This window comes from Bubalus kerabau, chromosome 14 (assembly GCF_029407905.1).
Source record: "Bubalus kerabau isolate K-KA32 ecotype Philippines breed swamp buffalo chromosome 14, PCC_UOA_SB_1v2, whole genome shotgun sequence".
NCBI lineage: Eukaryota > Metazoa > Chordata > Mammalia > Artiodactyla > Bovidae > Bubalus > Bubalus kerabau.
The window spans coordinates 18,574,070-18,591,438 of NC_073637.1; the positions used below are offsets into that span (position 1 = coordinate 18,574,070).

The window sequence follows — 17,369 nt, forward strand, 5'->3', positions numbered from 1 at the left end:
CCAGTACTCTTGCCTGGAAAATGCCATGGGCGGAGGAGCCTGGTAGGCTGCAGTCCATGGGGTCGCTAAAAGTCAGACACGACTGAGCGACTTCACTTTCACTTTCATGCATTGGAGAAGGAAACGGCAACCCACTCCAGTGTTCTTGCCTGGAGAATCCCAGGGATGGGGGAGCCAGGTGGGAGGCCGTCTATGGGGTCGCACAGAGTCGGACACGACTGAAGTGACTTAGCAGCGGCAGCAGCCACATAATAGTTGATCCTGAGCAAATTGCTTAACCTTTCTAAGGCCCCAATTTTTCATTTGAAAAATGAGGATCATTGTCTTTCAAAAGTTGTTAGAAAAGTTACAGTAAAATGAAAAAAAAAAAGTCTTAGCACAGTGCCAAGAATACTGTCAACAGTGAAAAACTGGTTTTGAACAGCTACCCTGAGGCCAGTGCTTTTTGATGAGTGCACGTAAGGATCGCTCTGTCCATCTCCAGAAACGGAGAAGTCAAGTTCTGTCCTCGCCTTGTGAATTAGATAAATAACTTGAAACTTATCATGGGGCAAGTCCCGGTCTGGCCTCTGCCCTAAGACTACAAGTCCCAGCATGCCGCGCGCCGGATCTTGCCGGCCCCTTCCGCTCTAGGCACCGCCTCCTCGATGCGCCGGTGTGGGGCGCGCGATGGAAACGGGATGCTGGCTGCTCGGCGGCGAGTTTGAGGACTCGGTGTTCGAGGAGAGGCGGGAGCGGCGGCCTGGACCACCCGAGTCGTACCGCGCCAAACGCTGCGAGCCTCAGGTGAGAGAGCGGGGCCTGTCGGCCTCACCGCAGCCTCCGGGCCTGGTAGTCCCGGCCCGACAGCGCTTCAGACGTCCTACGCCCGCGTAGCCTGTCCCCCGAACCCAGACCCTCTGGCCGCTCTACGCTCACTTGGGCCTCCCTGCCATCCCTCAACCTACGAGCCGCACCTGCTGAGTCCGACATCCTCTGCCCCCGAAGGAATCCCCGCGCAGTCGGCCATCACGTCACACCTGGCGTTCGGCCGGTCTCACCGCGCCTCGCTGGCCTCACGCCCCTAACTCAGTAATCTGTATTAGCTACCATGGACTTTCACTGCTTCTGCAGCCGTTAGTCAGGGCCCGCAGAAATTCAGCCACCGCCCACTTTTCAGACCTTAGTGTTGTCTGCTCTCCGAACCCGTTCTGTTCTTGTTCACTGAGTTCCCCTAGCCCACGTTAACCCCGCTCAGGTGGTCAAAATCGTTCAATTACATCCGTTTCTCAAGGTCCACCTTAAATGCCGCCTCCTCCATAAAGTCTTTTCTGACTCCCCCTTCGAACCACATTATTTTTGTCTTTGACTCCTTTCCCGTCTTTTACCTATTAACGAAGTTGTCAGTATCTCGTAAAGCTCTTAGACCCAGAATGCTGAATGATGACAGGATGGTGCATGCCTCACCTTATGTCCTTCACACTGCCTACCAGTTTTTGTTCATAGTAGGAACTCTGAATACTTTGCGTAAGTAGAGTATTACCTTGGATTTTTTCTAGTCTGTAAATCTCATCTCACCAATAATAGTTCCTTTTTATCAAATAGTATTCCAGGCACTGGGCATATATTGTCTCATTTTTCCTTAAAACCCCTGTACATACAGATGTCAGGCACTCTGAAATAACTGGATTGGATTGTATTTTTGTTTTATTTCATTTACATTTTCTCCTTGCCACGTGCAGTCTTTCAGAGTGACCTACTTGATCCTGTAGACTAAAACTGGGAAATGGACTTTTGAAGTCCTGTGGTACCACATTAAAAAGCCACAGTTGTGAGATAGGACACTTGGATTCCAGCATTGACTTTAAGAGTCAGTAAATTGACTTTCAAAGAAATTGACTTTCAGAGTGTCAGTTCCTTATTCATCATTTGAGGAAAAAATGTTTGTTGGCTCACAGGGTTATTGTGAGAGTTGAATGAGATAATACTTTGCCAGGTGTGATGTGCTTTTACTTATAAAGTAAAATCCCCCAAATCACTTGTCTTTAGAATTTATTTGGCAAATGGTAGCTCTCATAAATTCAGAGAGTTACCATTCAGGCCTCATTCAAGAAATGAATTCAGGCTTCATTCAAGGCCTGTTGATTTTCCCAAGTGTAAAACCAGGAGTTTGAGATAGATTTGTTTTCCCTTACTGCTTGGTGTGCAACCAGGTATTTGTCTTACCAGCACTTCACGTCTTAGTTTTCACCCTTGTTCACAGCTTTTCCCTCCTTTTCTTATCAGAATGGAGTATTTGAAGCCTTTCTCTTCTGAGTTCTTGCATTTGAAAGCCAATTTTGCCTGATCACTTCCCAGTAGAATTGCGACTATTGGATGGAGGTTTGCAGTAATGCAGCTGTTGTTCAAGAAGTTGGGAACTGGGGAATAGTAAAGTGCAAAACAAAATTATGAGTTCAGTATATAGACTGTTGTTAGGTTACACACTGCTTCAGGGAGGACAGAAAAGCAGTGGTTGCTAGCTTTCTCCACTGTGGGGGATCAGGCTAAGGAGGGAACTATATTACTAAGATAACAAGGTGGCCGTGATACCCGGGCATCTCTCTTAGAAATAGAACCCAGAAAGTTTGACACCATGGTGGAACCATCACAAATGCAGTTACTCTTGAATTAATAATAACATTTAACTGGGGACAGACTTCATTCGACTACATTGTGTTTTACTGTGAGTAAGAGAGGATGAGATACTTCTTTGGAGCTGGAAAACTGGCACACGGTATGCTTTTCATCATCCCTGTTTTCTCATCTTAACATTCTTAATGCAATAGTAAAAAAAAAAAAATCTGTTTCACTTTTCTTTCTATCCATAGGGTTTAAAGCAGTAGAAAAGTGAATAAAATATTCCAGATGGACTTTTCCTGAAACTTTTCTCCTACAGTACGTTGGCATTTGATTGCATGGAAGCCTCCTTTCAGCCTTAATTTCTTTTCTTGTCTTTGCTTAGATTCTACTTTTTGCTTTTACACTTTCCTAATAGCACTGTAATAGCAGTTCTTTCCTATGTTATCTCTGTAAAGAGTTGTTCCATCCACCCTAAGAAATTCTCTGCGGGAAAACGTATCTCAGTCTAAAGAACCACTGTAAACTGTGCTAGTTAAATGTAGGTTCCCAGGCCCTAAACCCCAAATTGGAAATGCTATGGAAACTAAATACTTTCACACTTGTTTAGTTGAGGTATCATATTATTGGTATATTTATTACTGGTGATAATTTTCATAAAAACTGAGTCACCATTAAAATTGTCATTCTTGGGACTTCTCTGGTGGTCCAGTGGTTAAGAATCTGCCTTGCAATGCAAAGGATGCGAGTTCGAGCCCTGGTCTGGAAACTAAGATCCCACATGCTGCAGGGTCTGCCGGCTGCAACTGCTGAGCCTGCCTGCTGCAATGAAGACCCAGCACAGCAAAAAACAACAAAAAACTTGTTGTTCTTCTTTGTCAGATGTTTTCCTGAGTCGTATCCTGGAGAAGTATGTCTTTATGAGGTTTAATCAGTTATATATGGGAAATTGCTCCCGAGTCTGGGGTGGAAAGGACTTCCCAGGTGGCGTTAATGGTAAAGAACCCAACTCCCAATACAGGAGACACGAGATGTGGGTTCAATCCTTAGGTCGGGACGATCCCTTGGAGGAGGGCATGGCAACCCACTCCCATATTCTTGCCTGGAGAATCCCATGGACAGAGGAGCCTGGAGGACTGTAGTCCATGGGGCTGCACAAAGTTGGACACGACTGAAGTGACTTAGCACTCCTGCACATAGGGTGGAAAAGCATAACCTCCTTCTCTATAATATGCTGTTTTCACAATTTCTAGTGGTTTTATGAAGAAACAGGGAGCAGCGATGATGTTGAAGCTCTGACTGTCCAGAAATTCAAAGGGGACCTGGCCTACAGACGGCAAGAGTATCAGGTAGAATTTAACATATAGAAGATTGTGCTGCTTGAAATGTTCTCTTGTTCTGTCCACTGCAGCATATTTAAATAACAGTGTACTATAATAAGTGTTGCTCTTGAAGATGAATTTAATCTTTTGTGAGATGTGTTTGTACTCTTAGAATCCTAAGCTTCTGGCCTTCTCCACACGGCTCTGTATGCTTTGTTTCCTGTCACTCCAGTATAGCGAGCTTGTTTGGATCCTTGTAGATTACTTATCTCCTCAGTATGCAGAAGCCTCTAGCTTGGATACCTCGTGGGGCCACAGGAGCAAGGCACCCCAAAATGTGTTTTAAAAAAGAAATGGGGGAAAGAACTAACAACTAGCTATCAGCTTGCTTTTTATATTGACTTCATGTCATCTTCACAAGGATCCTGTTGTTGTTTTGCTCATGTGAAAAGATTCTACAGCAAGTTAGTGGCAAAACCGGGAGTCACATCCTGGTCTTTTGGGCTCCAGAATGTTTTAATTATATTCTCCAGACATTTCTTCTCTACCTCTTAGAAAACTAGTACCGACTGAAATGCTCAAGTCTTCCTTTAGTTCATTGCAGGGTCAGTTATAACATTACCTACTGCCTAGGAAACATATCACCCCCATGACTGAATTCTTTTTTCATATTGTGTTTTCTGCCTTTCTCTTCATCCCCTCCCTTCATTTGCCTTTATTTAACAATTATTTGCCAGAAAGCACTGCAGGAGTATTCCAGTATCTCAGAAAAACTGCCATCTACAAATTTTGCCATGAAAAGGGATGTCCAGGAAGGCCAGGCTCGATGCCTTGTTCACCTGGGAAGGCACAAGGAAGCCCTGGAGATTGCCACAAACTTGGTGAGTGGTTTCTGTGCCCGTTTCCATTTGCTTTCCTAGGATGACTGAATAGTTTATTTAAAAAAAAAAAAAAAGACAAAACAAAAAACAACTTCTTGCTGGCAGCAAAATCTGTGGGTTTGGATAAGCAGAAGGAAATTGCCAGTGGTAGAAGAACTTTATTATGATGAACAGTTTGGAGCTCCAGACATAATCATTTCCTTGTAATATTTTTTCCTATGTTATGCTCAAAATTTTTCATTGCCTGAAAACCTCACTTGCAAAGGTTTTACTCTTATTAGGAGTAAATAAATACTCAGTAAATTACCAGTGATCTTTTTTCTTCTTTAGGTGTTTCGTTGTTGTTTAGATTTTTATTTTCCGAAGTTTCTACAATGAATATATATTACTTTTATAAACAGGAAAAAAAGGCTGCCAAAAATTGAATAAATATCATACTAAGCCAGGCTTAATCCTTTTTATTCTTGATGGAGTCTGCAGAATTTTTTTAAGCAATAAAAAAGAGCACTGCTAGATTCTGCTTGTTTTTGTTTTCAGATTAAAGCACCTGTAGGTTTTTTGTGTGGAGAAGGCAATGGCACCCCACTCCAGTACTCTTGCCTGGAAAATCCCATGGTTTTTTGTGTAAATTTTATATGGGAGTGAGTTTGAGTCCACCAATCCTAGTTTATAGATGACCAGTTTTCTTCCTTAGAGGGACGTGATGAAGCACCAAGGCACTGATCTTGAATCCTTCGAATCTTCTTGGCCAGAGGTCAGCCTAAAGTATGCATGCAATTGAATTGTCCTCCTCTATCTCATTAACTAAGAGAAATCCTTAAATTTACTTGCCTGGGCTTCATTGCATAGGACCTCAGCCTCTTGCCATGAGAGGAAACCTTGGCAGTAATGTTCTTCAGAACATGGAAAACAGCTGTGCTTTGTTCTTTCTTTTTCTCCCCTCTACTAATTATGGGTTAATTCTTAAAACCGGAAGATAAGATTACCCTGTTAAGGAAGCACATGGCATGAACACAGTGAACTTGGTGGGTTTTAACAGTGTTCAGCCTCCCTGGTATGCAAATTAGCAGCAACTTGGGTTCTTTCGGTTGATTTTTCTAGGTATCCGTCACCTGTCCTTCATTACGGCTGGGCTCTACCATTACCTATCTCTCTCTCGCATCTCCTGATGTCACTGTTGTGCTTTGTCTTCCCCTGAGTACCCCTGAAGGCAGCTAGAGTAATGTCAAGGCTGGACTGTCTCTGGTTCCTTCTAGCTTAGTGACTCTGTTTCTGTGGCTCAGAAAAATGTGTTGCCAGTCAGCAGATGCCATCCGGAGTGTGAGATCCAGGCAGAAGGAGGGACCAGTCAGAAGCCCTTCAGCTCCTCTGTCAGGCCTTGGAGGACTGCTCCTTGGGCTCCTGGGCACCCTGACAGGCAGGAGGATTAGGGAGGAAATGGCACCATAGGCTAGTGGGTCTCACCCCTTGCTTTGGGGTGAGATCTCTTCACATGATCTCAGTGAACCCTGCCTATTTGCCTAGTTTTCTCATTTCCTGATACCCTGTGTTTTGTTTTCATTTTAAAAGTTTCTCCCTTCTTATAGACCTTCTTTTTTTTATTTGTTCTGTCTTGTTTCTGGGGTTTGTTCCAGCGGTTACTGTCCCCTCATACTCTGTAGGGAATAGGTCAGCATTGAACAAAACAGACAGCAAGTCCTAGCGCTCCCAGCATGACATGAACATTTTATGCTCACAACTTGTACTGAAGTTTATTCGTCTTTCTTCTTAATGATTTTTGAATAAAATTTGTAACAGAACTTATTTCTTAATTTAAATATCTTATAGTCGCTGGTAGGCTCATGTGATAAACTGTGGTAAGGAAACTGCTTTTTGACAGTTAATGACTTTTTTCCCCCATTTGTCACTTCACAAACATTTCAGTCCTACCATGTGCCCGGTTCTGGGTTCGATGCCAAGGAGAGAGAACCCTGTCCATACCCTGTGTTTACATCACTCACCTAGTAACTAATGGGAGACTCCTAAGCCCACTAACACACATCAGCTCTTCTGAAGTTCCTTTATTCTGTGACTTCTAGCAGGATCTGCTGTAGCTCTGCTGCTTACTAGCTGTGTGACGGCAGGCAGCTTACCTAACTTCTCTGTTGTGACTTGGTTGCCTCGTCTCTAAAATGGGAATAGCGATAGTCTGTTTTAAAGGATTGTTATGGGGATTACATGAGTAAAGCAGGTAGAGTAGTGTCTGGCATATGGTGAGCATTCTGTAAATGTTAGCAATCATCACTGTCATTGCGTTACAGGACTTAGAATATTCTGGGAAAAAGCACACAACTCATTTAAATGGAATTTAATTTCCAAAGACTTCTTTATTAGTTGTGCTCAGTCATGCCTACTCTTTGTGACCCTGTGGACTGTAGCCCATCAGGCTCCTCTGTTCATGGGATTTTCCAGGCAAAAAGACTGGAGTGGGTTGCCATTTCCTTCTTTTCACTAGTTAGGCCACCCAGAATCGGTGCATCAGAATCATGGTTTGTAGACTACAGACCCCAACACACACTTGCTTTCTCAATGTGAACATGTTTTTATTTGTATTTATTTATTTAAAAGTCTTTATTGAATTTGTTACAGTATTACTTCTGTTTTCTGTTTTGGTTTTTTTGGCCACAAGGGATGTATGATCTTAGCTCCCTGAACAGGGATTGAACCTCTACCTCCTGCATTGGAAGGTGAAGTCTTATCCACTAGAGCACCAGAGAAGTCCCTGGAAATGTTTTTAAACAGTATAGAGCACTATGGACTGATTGTAGAGGAAGGATGCATTTCCTGTAGACAGTCTATGCATGTTGCTTTTCTTACTATAAATAAGAAACATGAAGATGTATTTCTCAACAGTTATTAGACATCTGCTATGTCTGAGGTGCTGTGCTCTGTACTGGGAATTCAGCATTGAACAAAAACTCTTTTGGAACTTAATAGTCTGTGGGGAAAGAAAGAATACTGAGATAGTAATAGGAAGATACAGTATGACCTAATAGGTTACATGGGGCTTGATTTCCTTTCTTTTCAATCAACATATGGATATTTAGAGTCCTCCCCAAGGTTTCACTCACTGACATGCCAGTATCTTCCGGCTGCATGCTGGGTAGTTTTATTCTTATTTCTCCCTCAGTTCTGTGCAGGAGCTTGATCCAGATACTAGTAGGCCAGATTTTCCTTAGACTTAAAATCAACTGAATCTCTGCAGACTTTGACGTAGAAAAAGAAGCCCTCACCCACAGGGCTTTTGCCATATGGCAAGTTAGGCAAGAGGCAGTGCCTCTGGTTAAGTAGACTTGAAAAGGATTTTCTGATCAGAAGGAAACCAAGCAACCCCCTCTGGCCAAGAATAACTGGTCTTGGTAATGGTTACCAGAGAAGGCATTTGGATTCAATTACGATGCATCAAGAAACACTGAGAGCTTCAGGGCCATCCTGTTTAAGATGTCTAAGCCAAGTAGAATTTGGAAATAGAGTCCATTTGAATCCTCAAGGAAATTGCCATTTGGATTTTTAGAAAGCCTGGAATATTAAAATGGAACCATTAACCCAGAGTATAAAAAAGTTGGCTTGGTTCTTTCAGATGCCTGGCTGAAGACAGTTAAGATTATAATGCACAATTGAAAATAAACTGACACAGAGGTTCTTGGTACTGAGCTTTGCCAAGCCACTATCATCTGGATTATGTTACTGCTGTGACATTAGGGTGTTTGGGAATGACTGGTAATATTTTGTTGGCTAGTGTATATTGAGGAGCCTGACGGGATCGGGGGTCACAGAGAGTCGGAGGCGACTGAACACACACACATATTTCTCTAGGTTTATGGTTTCAAAATGAGATCTATTGAGAAACATTTAGTGTGCTCTACTTGTGTGGCTAATGAAAGATACTTGTGATTTAGGACATGCACAACTTAGATGTTTAGGCATCTTCATTTTTATGTGGGAAACATCCTGTAGTTTAAACATTTTAACCTTTGTTTTTTCTCTTTAGGAAAATAAAGCAACTAACACAGACCATTTAACCACTGTACTCTACCTCCAGTTTACTATTTGTTCCAGTTTGCAGAACTTGGAGAAAACCATTTTCTGCCTACAGAAACTGATTTCTTTGCATCCCTTTAATCCTTGGAACTGGGGCAAATTGGGAGAGGCTTACCTGAACCTGGGGCCAGCCCTGTCAGCATCGCTTGCGTCATCTCAGAAAGAGAACAGTTTCACCTCAAGTGACACGGCTATCAAATCCTCCTTTCCCCACTCAGGAAAAGACTATCTTTTGTGTTTCCCTGAAACTTTGCCTGAGGGCTCTGTGGAAGTAAGCAGTGGTAACAAGCAAAAGAATGAGAAAGCTCTTAAAAATATTCAAAACTGTATGACAGAAGAGAGAGCCGCAGTGTTGCTAGAAACTCAGATGAAAGCCTGTGCCTCTTTTATACGAACCAGGTAAGCTCAGAGTGGATGGAACACACATGGTGCTAAGGTCGAAATAAAGTTTTTATTTTTTCTGATTTTAAGCTTGTGAAAATTCTAGGCTAGACACCTGATATATGTTTTTGAGATTCTTCCCATGGTCTTGACGGGATCCTTTGAATGTGCCCTTTTAGTATGTAAAATTTAAAAACAACTGTGCTTGCTCAGGAATACAGCTCATATCATCAGTCAAGATATTACGGTTGGCAGATGTTAAAATTGAGGGGGGTGGAATTAAATATATAAAACGTTGACAAAGGAGGAAACGATATTTTACAAGAGATTTTTCACTCAAGTTCCACAGAAAGCTACCAAAGAAGAAAATCAGACAACCCTGAAGAATCTGCCCTGTGGGTGAGGGTGGATGGTGGTGCCTCCCCTGAGACAGGACAGCAGTGGGAGAGCAGAACCAATCGAGTCCAGCTGGAGCCTTCTGTGAGGAAGTGGGAGGTAGAGCTAGAGGAGCTCCAGGAAGGATCAGCGATCAGATGGAGTGAGAAAAGGCTTTGAAGACAAGAGCTCATGTGTGGCCTCTTGAGAAAGCAGTTTCAGTCACGGTGGTGACAGGCAGATGGCAGAGGATGGAGGGGTAAATGGACATGAAATGGAGGGAGCCAAGGGTAAGCAGTATTGTCCAGTAATTTCAAGAGCACGAGAAAGCAAGGACCCAAAGGGGTCATGTGTGTGAATGTCTCCGAGGCCAGTAGATGCTGTGAACAGTCAGAGTGAAGGCCAGTCAGGTCGCGTGTTCTTTTGTAAAACTCCAGCAGCTTCCTGTTGGCACTGACAAATCCCGTGCTTCCTTCCATGCTCTGCGAGGACTTAACATGAGTTGGCCCTGCCCGTCTCTTTCATTCTAGTTTGTTTTCTTCCTGGCTGTATTTTGGTCACAGATATCCTCCTGATTTTCAAACACTTGAAGCTAGTTCTCGTGGCCAGGCCCCCTTCCCCTGGCTAAGCCCCTTCTCCCAGATGTTCCTGTGGCTGCTTCCTCACCATCTGAACCTTAGCATGAATGGTGGCTCAGAAAATCCTTCCGTCACAGCCCTGTCTGAGGTAGACGCTTCGTCCATCCTGTCTCAAGTGTTTGTTTCATGGCCTTCATCGCTGCCTGAGACTAACTTATTACCTGTGATCATTCTCTTTCCGCTCCTTGAGGCAGAAACCTGTCTGTTTTGCTCACCAGTATCCCTCAGTGCCTGGAGTAGTATATGCATTTCTGGAGGCAGGAAATGAGTGAACAGGAGAGCTCTGCTTCTGGGTGTAACAGTGAGGCCGGAGGGAAATTGGAACAATCTGCACACTCAGTGTTTTAGAAAACAGTGAAGAGAAAGAGCTGTGAGAGGAGAGCAGGAAGAAGAAGAGAGGGGACCAGGGCATGGCCATGATGGGGAGGTCAGGGGTGAGCTGATTGTAAAGTGGTTATCAGAGGGTCACTGAAGGTTTGGTCCTGCTTCAAGTAATTGAAGCATGCTGGAGAACCTCCTTAGTCCTTGAGATCGGGTTGCTGTGGCTTCAGGAAGACCGAAGGGTCACAGAGCACCGACTTCAAAGGAACTCCTACTGGCACTTCTGGGGAGGAGCCTCTGATGGGGAGCCTTGTTCTCTTCACTCGAAATCATTTGTGCTTTCAGTCGCCTGACTTCTACAGGAAGCCCTTTCGAGGTCTTGCTCTCTGAAGGTTCCTTTGGAAGCTTGGTCTATGAATTTTAGAAAAGATGGTTCTCCAGTGTAATGATGTGCAATTCGTTGAGAGTAAAGAGCTTTAGGGATTCAGATGAATCCCTAAAGGGGATTGAGGTGAGGACCTTCTCCTTAGCCTAAAGGACTCACTTGCAGCCCAGTGCCAGTGCTGTGTATGAACGTGTCTTTGTCCTTCTCGGGTGCCTCCAGACTGGGACCTGCTGTTTTTCAGGCTTTTGCTTCAGCTTGCCCAATCTCAGCAAACATCATTTGCTTTGGAGAGGAACTTAAAGACTCAGCAGGAAATTGAAGATAAAATGAAAAGGTTCAGCTTCAAAGAAGACACTTTGCTGTTGATAGCAGAGGTGAGTGTGTCCCTCAGGGTTTATGTGAAATGAAGCATCACAGATATTTTTCCTGGCTCCGAGACCATTAAGAAAAAAACAAAAAAACACAGGGCTAAATTGCATCTTCTAGAGGACTTCTGTCTCCCTTCTTCCCGTACCTTTTGATCACTTAACTGCCGAAAGTGGCCTCTTCCTCCTCTCTGTCCTGCAGCAAGTTCATTTACTTGTCGGTGCTTGTTAGCACCTGCCTACTTGAACATCAGAAAGGCCCCATAATTGTTTCGTGAGTGCTGAATGAATGAATGTTGACATCTGGGCAGCTCTTTTGTCTGTCTTTCCCCCCATTTGTCCTCAAAACAGCCTGTGGGAGGGACAGAGCTGGGGTGAGGCTCACAAAGGCTGTGACTTGCCTAAGGTCAGATTTTAAGTGGCAGAAGTAAATGGGAACCCCTCCAGCTTCAAGTCCATTTTCTTTCTGCTCCACCCTGTTATTACTTTGACAGTTGCTTAGAAACTCAAATGTCAATTTTGTTTAACTGGTATTAGCTTTTTAAAAAATATGCTAATTGATAAGGCTTTCTGTGATGGTCCAGTGGTTAAGACTCCAGGCTTCCACACTGCAGGGGACCTGGATTTGATCCCTGCTGGGGAAACTTAAGATCCTGTATGTCTTGCTTTGTGGTCAAAAATGTAAAAAAAAAAAAAAAAAAAGCTCTTGAAATTTCTTAACATGGCATTTGGAGATTATCTATAAGTTTATGTTATTCATGCTAATTCCTTTTAATATGTAATTGAAACTTGACAGCTTAAGCACTTTTCCCAGGAGAATAGCTCTTTATCCATATACCTTCTAACATCGTTCTTTGAAGAACTGCTGATGGTCTATCTATCCTGTCTTCCTCCTGCAGGCTAAGCTGTCAGCTGGACCCCTTTTCCCTCTTCTGGGGTCATCACTCCTGTCTGTTCTCTTTGAGCCTTTTTTCTGCCTTCCCCTTCCATGGGCTCATTTCCTTGGACCCTCAGACATACAGATAGACCATCTCTCCCGAGTTTACGGCTGCTTTTCCTTCCTCTTTGCTTCCCATCTTTCATAGCATTCAGCGCCATTGACCACTCACGTTTAGTTCCCTCTTCCTTGCTTCTGAGCAGCTGAACTGCTGAAAATACTCATATCTTTTTCTCCTTTATTTCTTCCTCTGCTGTTTGGGACTCTGCTGGTTTCCCGTGTCTTAAGTAGTGACATTCCCTGAGCTTTCAATCGGGCTCTCTGTTCTGTCTCTTTCTCCTACACAAATCATAACCATGCTTGTAGTTCCTGTTGTCACCCCTGGGGTAATGGACCCTCCAGTCTGTGTCTCTGGTCCCATCTTTGGAACACTTGTCTCCCATCTCATATCAGTGACTTATGGAGTCATTAATCCAAGTTGATTATTGATCTGCTGTGACTTCGAGTACAAATGTAAAATGAGGCTACTTGGCAAAACCACCTTTAGTCAGTCTATGGTCAGCGCTCAGCGTGGACTTGGCCATCAGTAAGTACCCGCTGAGGGGAAGCAGAGGGGAGCTAGAGAGAGCTGTGTCTTTGTTCTAGACTTAGTTTCTTTCATCGATCCTACCTGTCTTTCTCCTTTCACCCAGACCTGACCGTCCCTCACTGTGGCCTCTCCTCTCCAGTCTCACCTCCTGCAGGGCCCACGGCCAACACCCTAGTTCCATTGCCTCACATCTGACTCTCATAGTGACCTCCTGCCTTGGCTCCTCTCTCTCCCCCTGCAGATCTGTCCTCACCTGTGCTGCTGGGCTCATCTTAAAACATGGCTTTGACCATGTTACCTGCTTGCTTTAAAAACTAAAATTCAATGTGTCACCATTACCTTAGAGGTCGGGTCTAGTTCTAGTGCCTTGATATGGTGTCTGAGGCCTTCCTGAGAGTAATCTCAGACTTAGGGCCTGGTCATTCCTTCCACAAACCTTTTGCTTCCACTGGACTAATCTCCCATGTCTAACATACCTGTCATGGGTTTTCTCCATCTACTTACTATTCTCACCCTCAGAGACCCAGCCTGGGTCACACATCCTCCAGGAACCTTTTACTGAACGTCCTGGTCTGTGGCAGTTTCTCCCTCTGAGCTTGATAGAGTGATTGCTGAATTAGGTAGCTCTTTGGGCCCCTGAAAATATAAGAGTGTCTTATCTTTTCAGCTAGATTTTAAGTTCCTTGTAAGACATCCTTTGTTGTTGTTATCCACCTCTTACGATCCCATGGACTGTAGCCTGCCAGGCTCTTTGGTCTATGGGATTTCCCAGGCAAGAATACTGGAGTGGGTTGCCATTTCCTTCTCCAGGGGATCTTCCCAACCCAGGAATCAAACCCGTGTCTCCTGCTTGGCAGGCAGATTCTTTACCACTGAGCCACCCAGGAAGCCTGGTAAGGCATCCTTAGGAGATGTCTTAAACATCTTCATGTTCTTCACCATGTGTGATGGATAATAGTTCTCTGTCTGTGAATTATGCACCTGCTGAGCTCTCTTTTTGAAATATTGCATTGTTTGAATATTGTTATCATTCCATTCTATTTTTTTTAATTAAAAAAATACACTTTTGGTGTTATATCTCAGATTTTAAAATTCTACATTTCATTGAGTCCAAGCAGTCATCAGTTGTTAAGACACATCATTAATTGATGTGCCACTAAAAGAAAAGTAAGATGCTTTTTATACTGTGACACAGCAGTGGTTATAAGATACAACTTGGTTTTTAGAAATGTCAGGATAGAAAAACAGAAATTGTCTTCCAATTGATGAAATTACCATGCTTTAATCAATCCTGACAGTTGCTACTCATCCTGTCAGCCTTTGCCTCAAACAGTAAGTAGTCTTTGAAGATTTAAAGCCAGTGGAACCTGTTCTTTGAGTGGGTTTCTAATCCACTATGATTTGAGTATTCACGAACACAGAGGACCTCAGGGTTTGTAGGAAACCTGGAGATCATCTAGTCCAAATCCAAGTGACCAATTCCCTCTACCACATCCCCGCCAACTGGCTCCCTGACTTTTCATGATGATTGGTGGGAAATGTTTGGGTTGGGAAATGTTCACTGTCCTTACCAAAAGTGGTCCCATCACATAGTAGGTTCAGATCCAAGCTTCCTGCAAGCACGCAGCTTTGTGGGTGTCTTGTCGAAGAGAAGCTCACGCAGAATCTGGACCTGGTTCTCACCAGTAGGGGGCAGTGTTGCGCCTTCAGAGAGCTGCCGCACGCGCAGGTTTCTGGGGTTGCTGTGGTGACCATCCTGGAGGGTTGGAGTCTCTCTGGGTCAGGAAAGAGCAGACTCAGCTACTCGCTGCTCAGCTGTTTGCTGCCTTTGACGTCTCTGGAGAACTTCATAAGGAGGTCTGTGCCCTCTGCACAGTAGCAGTTATGTTCCTCCCAAGCCTGCTCTTCTGTCGTTTTCAAGGAGGAGAACCCCTCACGGTTGCGTTCTTGCCCTCCGAAGATGCTCTGTGATATACGAAGGTTGACTCGGCACTCCCTGTGGCCTGAGTGGTACTCCTGCCACGTTTGTGCCTCCCTGACGCGTTCACTCAGGGAAATACGAGAGTAGCAGTAGGATATTCACACAGGTGGTCCTGGATCACTACTTCATAAACATCTTCTCAATATGTTGAATTGTCAGAGTTTTCCCCTGGCTGCTGAAGAAGTTCTGCTTTTGTGTGAAATCCTTTGCATTTGATGACTAGCACGGTCTTCCATTCCGTGTCTGCTGCACCTGTTATTGGGAAAGAGTTTTATCTTTCTTCCCCCCTCCTATTGCAGGTTATGGGTGAAGATATCGTCCCAGAAAAAATCAGAGATGAGGTTCACACAGAGATCAAGTGTGTTGGCCCCGCGGCCCTGACTGCCTTGGTGATCGGGTCTTCGAAAGAGTTTGAAGACAAATGGTTCAGAAAGATCAAAGACCACTTCTGTCCCTTTGAAAATCAGTTCCACACAGAGATACAGATCTTGCCTTAGTGGTCCCTATAAAAACAAAACAAAAAACATCTTGTACTGTATTAAGTGTTCTGGTTTACTTCAGACAGAATCCTCTGCTAATCATGGAATATACTGAATTAAAAACAGTCATCTATGTTTTATAAAAATGGCTTCTCTCCCAGATAATTTCTACTGTATTCAGTTTCTTGATTTTTTGTTTTCTTTTTAGATTTCTGTCATTCACTTGTGTGAGGCCTATTGCCCCTTTAGAAGATATCTGTTGGAAAAGTGTTTAAAGGGACTCTTAGGAACTTGCCAGGCAGTCCGGTGGTTAAGACTGCCTTCCAAAGCAGGGGGTTCAGGTTCAGTCCCTGATGGGGCAGCTAGGGTCCCACATGTCATAGGTGTGGCCAAAATTAAAAATAAATACAACATTATAAATCAGCTATGCTTCAATTTAAATGAATTTTTTTAAATAAAAGAGACTTTTAGATTTTATAATCTTTTAAAAACAGTTACTGTATTAGCAGTGTAAGTATCCATGTTGTTCTGGTAAATTCATCATGAGTGACCAAGAATGCTGAAATGTGATAGGAAGCCATTTCTAGGAAGGGGATGTCAAAGGCTGAGATTTACCACAGCTCTGAGCTTGCACATTAACCTGCCAGTGTCACGGAGGCTGCAGAAGACTCGATTACTCGTGGCCCAGGGAACAGGATTGATTGTTGTTGTTCATTGCTCAGTTGTGTCTGACTGCGACCCCATGGATTGCAGCACACCATGCTTCCCAGTCCATCACCGTCCCCCAGAGTTTGCTCAAACTCATGTCCATTGAGTCGATGATATCATCCAGCCATCTCATCCTCTGTTGTCCCCTTCTCCTGCCTTCATTCATTCCCAGCATCAGGGTCTTTCCAATGAGTCGGTTCTTCGCATCAGGTGGCCAAAGTATTGGAGCTTCAGCATCAGTCCTTCCAATGAATATTCAGGGTTGATTTCCTTGCAGTCCAAGGGACTCAGGATAAGCTTCAGCCTATTTGTGTCCATTCCTTTGCCTCCAAGCCCAAGGCAGGTGACAAATATGGGCCCAGACGAATGAGTATATAAGCAGTGAGGTGTGTTAGCGGAACCCTGAGCTCAGGAGAATCAGCTCCTTTATAACGAGCAGTAAGCAGGCCTTCCCTGTGCTCCAAGGTAGGACAAGTCTTTTTTAAGGTTGTTTGCTTTATATGCATCTCTGAGAAGATAGTCTGGAATGAAGTGCCTTGCTCACAAGCTGTATTGAAACATGAGACCCATGTGGCTCTGTTCAGCCACACAAATTATTCTTGGTCCATAACATCATCTTCAAATAGAAAAGGCTTGCTTGAATTCTCTGGGATGGAAGAGCTCCCTTATGAGAAATAAATTTTAATAATAGACCAAAACTTCATCAGATATTGCCCCCCACAGCTTTTGATTTTATTTTTCTCAGCAGAAGGAAGAGAATTCCAGCCCTGGGCAAAATGGTAAAGTCATCAGTATCTCCCATCCACTTCACTGTTCATTTCTCCTTTCCCAGGCCCCTTCCCAAAACAGACAAAGGTCTGGTTTTGTTTATAGTTTGAAACTCTTACTATGAGTGACTGAGAACATGACTAGCAACTGCAGGTTTAGTCATTTAATCTCTAATGTGAAACAAAAGACTTTGTATAATTAACAGACATTTCAATTTGTAGAAACCATTAAAAGGAATGACTCCCCCCCCCCCCCCCCGCCACTGCCAAAAATCCTCCCCAATACCCCTCTACCCCTCCCTTGAGTCATCAACAACCACTTACTGAGGTATCGGACAGGCACCATGTAGTTGCCATGGAGACACTGGTTACTGTGGAGTTTATGGCCTAGCTGTGGGTGGCCTGCAGGATAGAACCCAAAGGGAAAGTAGTTGCCAAGCCCTTCATGACACAGCCTTGGGCTCCCAGGGGCTTCTCATGTGTCCCCACTGTCCAACTTCGAATGTGCCCTGTTTGTCGCTGTTAAGTCTTGCAAGCTGGTGACTCAGCCCGGAACCCCCCG

The 17,369-nt window shown here is 44.0% G+C and overlaps 1 protein-coding gene across 4 annotated transcripts; it reads left to right on the forward strand.

Moving 5' to 3' along the window:
• Positions 1 to 599: 599 nt before the first annotated feature.
• On the forward strand, positions 600 to 15,755 carry C14H8orf76 (chromosome 14 C8orf76 homolog). Of its 4 annotated transcripts, none has more exons than XR_008702112.1 (7): positions 602 to 786; positions 3,852 to 3,947; positions 4,658 to 4,801; positions 5,496 to 5,555; positions 8,832 to 9,280; positions 11,201 to 11,355; positions 15,153 to 15,330. XR_008702112.1 is itself a non-coding variant. In XM_055545901.1 (7 exons), the coding sequence occupies exons 1-7, from the start codon at positions 670 to 672 to the stop codon at positions 15,348 to 15,350; spliced, it is 1,197 nt and encodes a 398-aa protein (XP_055401876.1). In that variant the 5' UTR covers positions 614 to 669; the 3' UTR covers positions 15,351 to 15,755. The 4 variants fall into 4 exon arrangements, 3 of the variants coding, with proteins under 3 accessions (XP_055401878.1, XP_055401876.1, XP_055401877.1); XM_055545901.1 differs by having other exon boundaries at positions 614 to 786; positions 11,223 to 11,355; positions 15,153 to 15,755; XM_055545903.1 differs by lacking the exon at positions 11,201 to 11,355 and having other exon boundaries at positions 600 to 786; positions 15,153 to 15,755.
• The last annotated feature ends 1,614 nt before the right edge of the window (positions 15,756 to 17,369 follow it).

Coding starts and splice junctions, on each gene's coding strand:
- C14H8orf76 (XM_055545901.1), top strand. CDS start 670: ATGGAAACGGGATGCTGGCTGCTCGGCGGCGAGTTTGAGGACTCGGTG. Junction 9,281..11,222: donor GCCTCTTTTATACGAACCAG/GTAAGCTCAGAG, acceptor GCTGTTTTTCAG/GCTTTTGCTTCAGCTTGCCC. Junction 11,356..15,152: donor CTTTGCTGTTGATAGCAGAG/GTGAGTGTGTCC, acceptor CTCCTATTGCAG/GTTATGGGTGAAGATATCGT.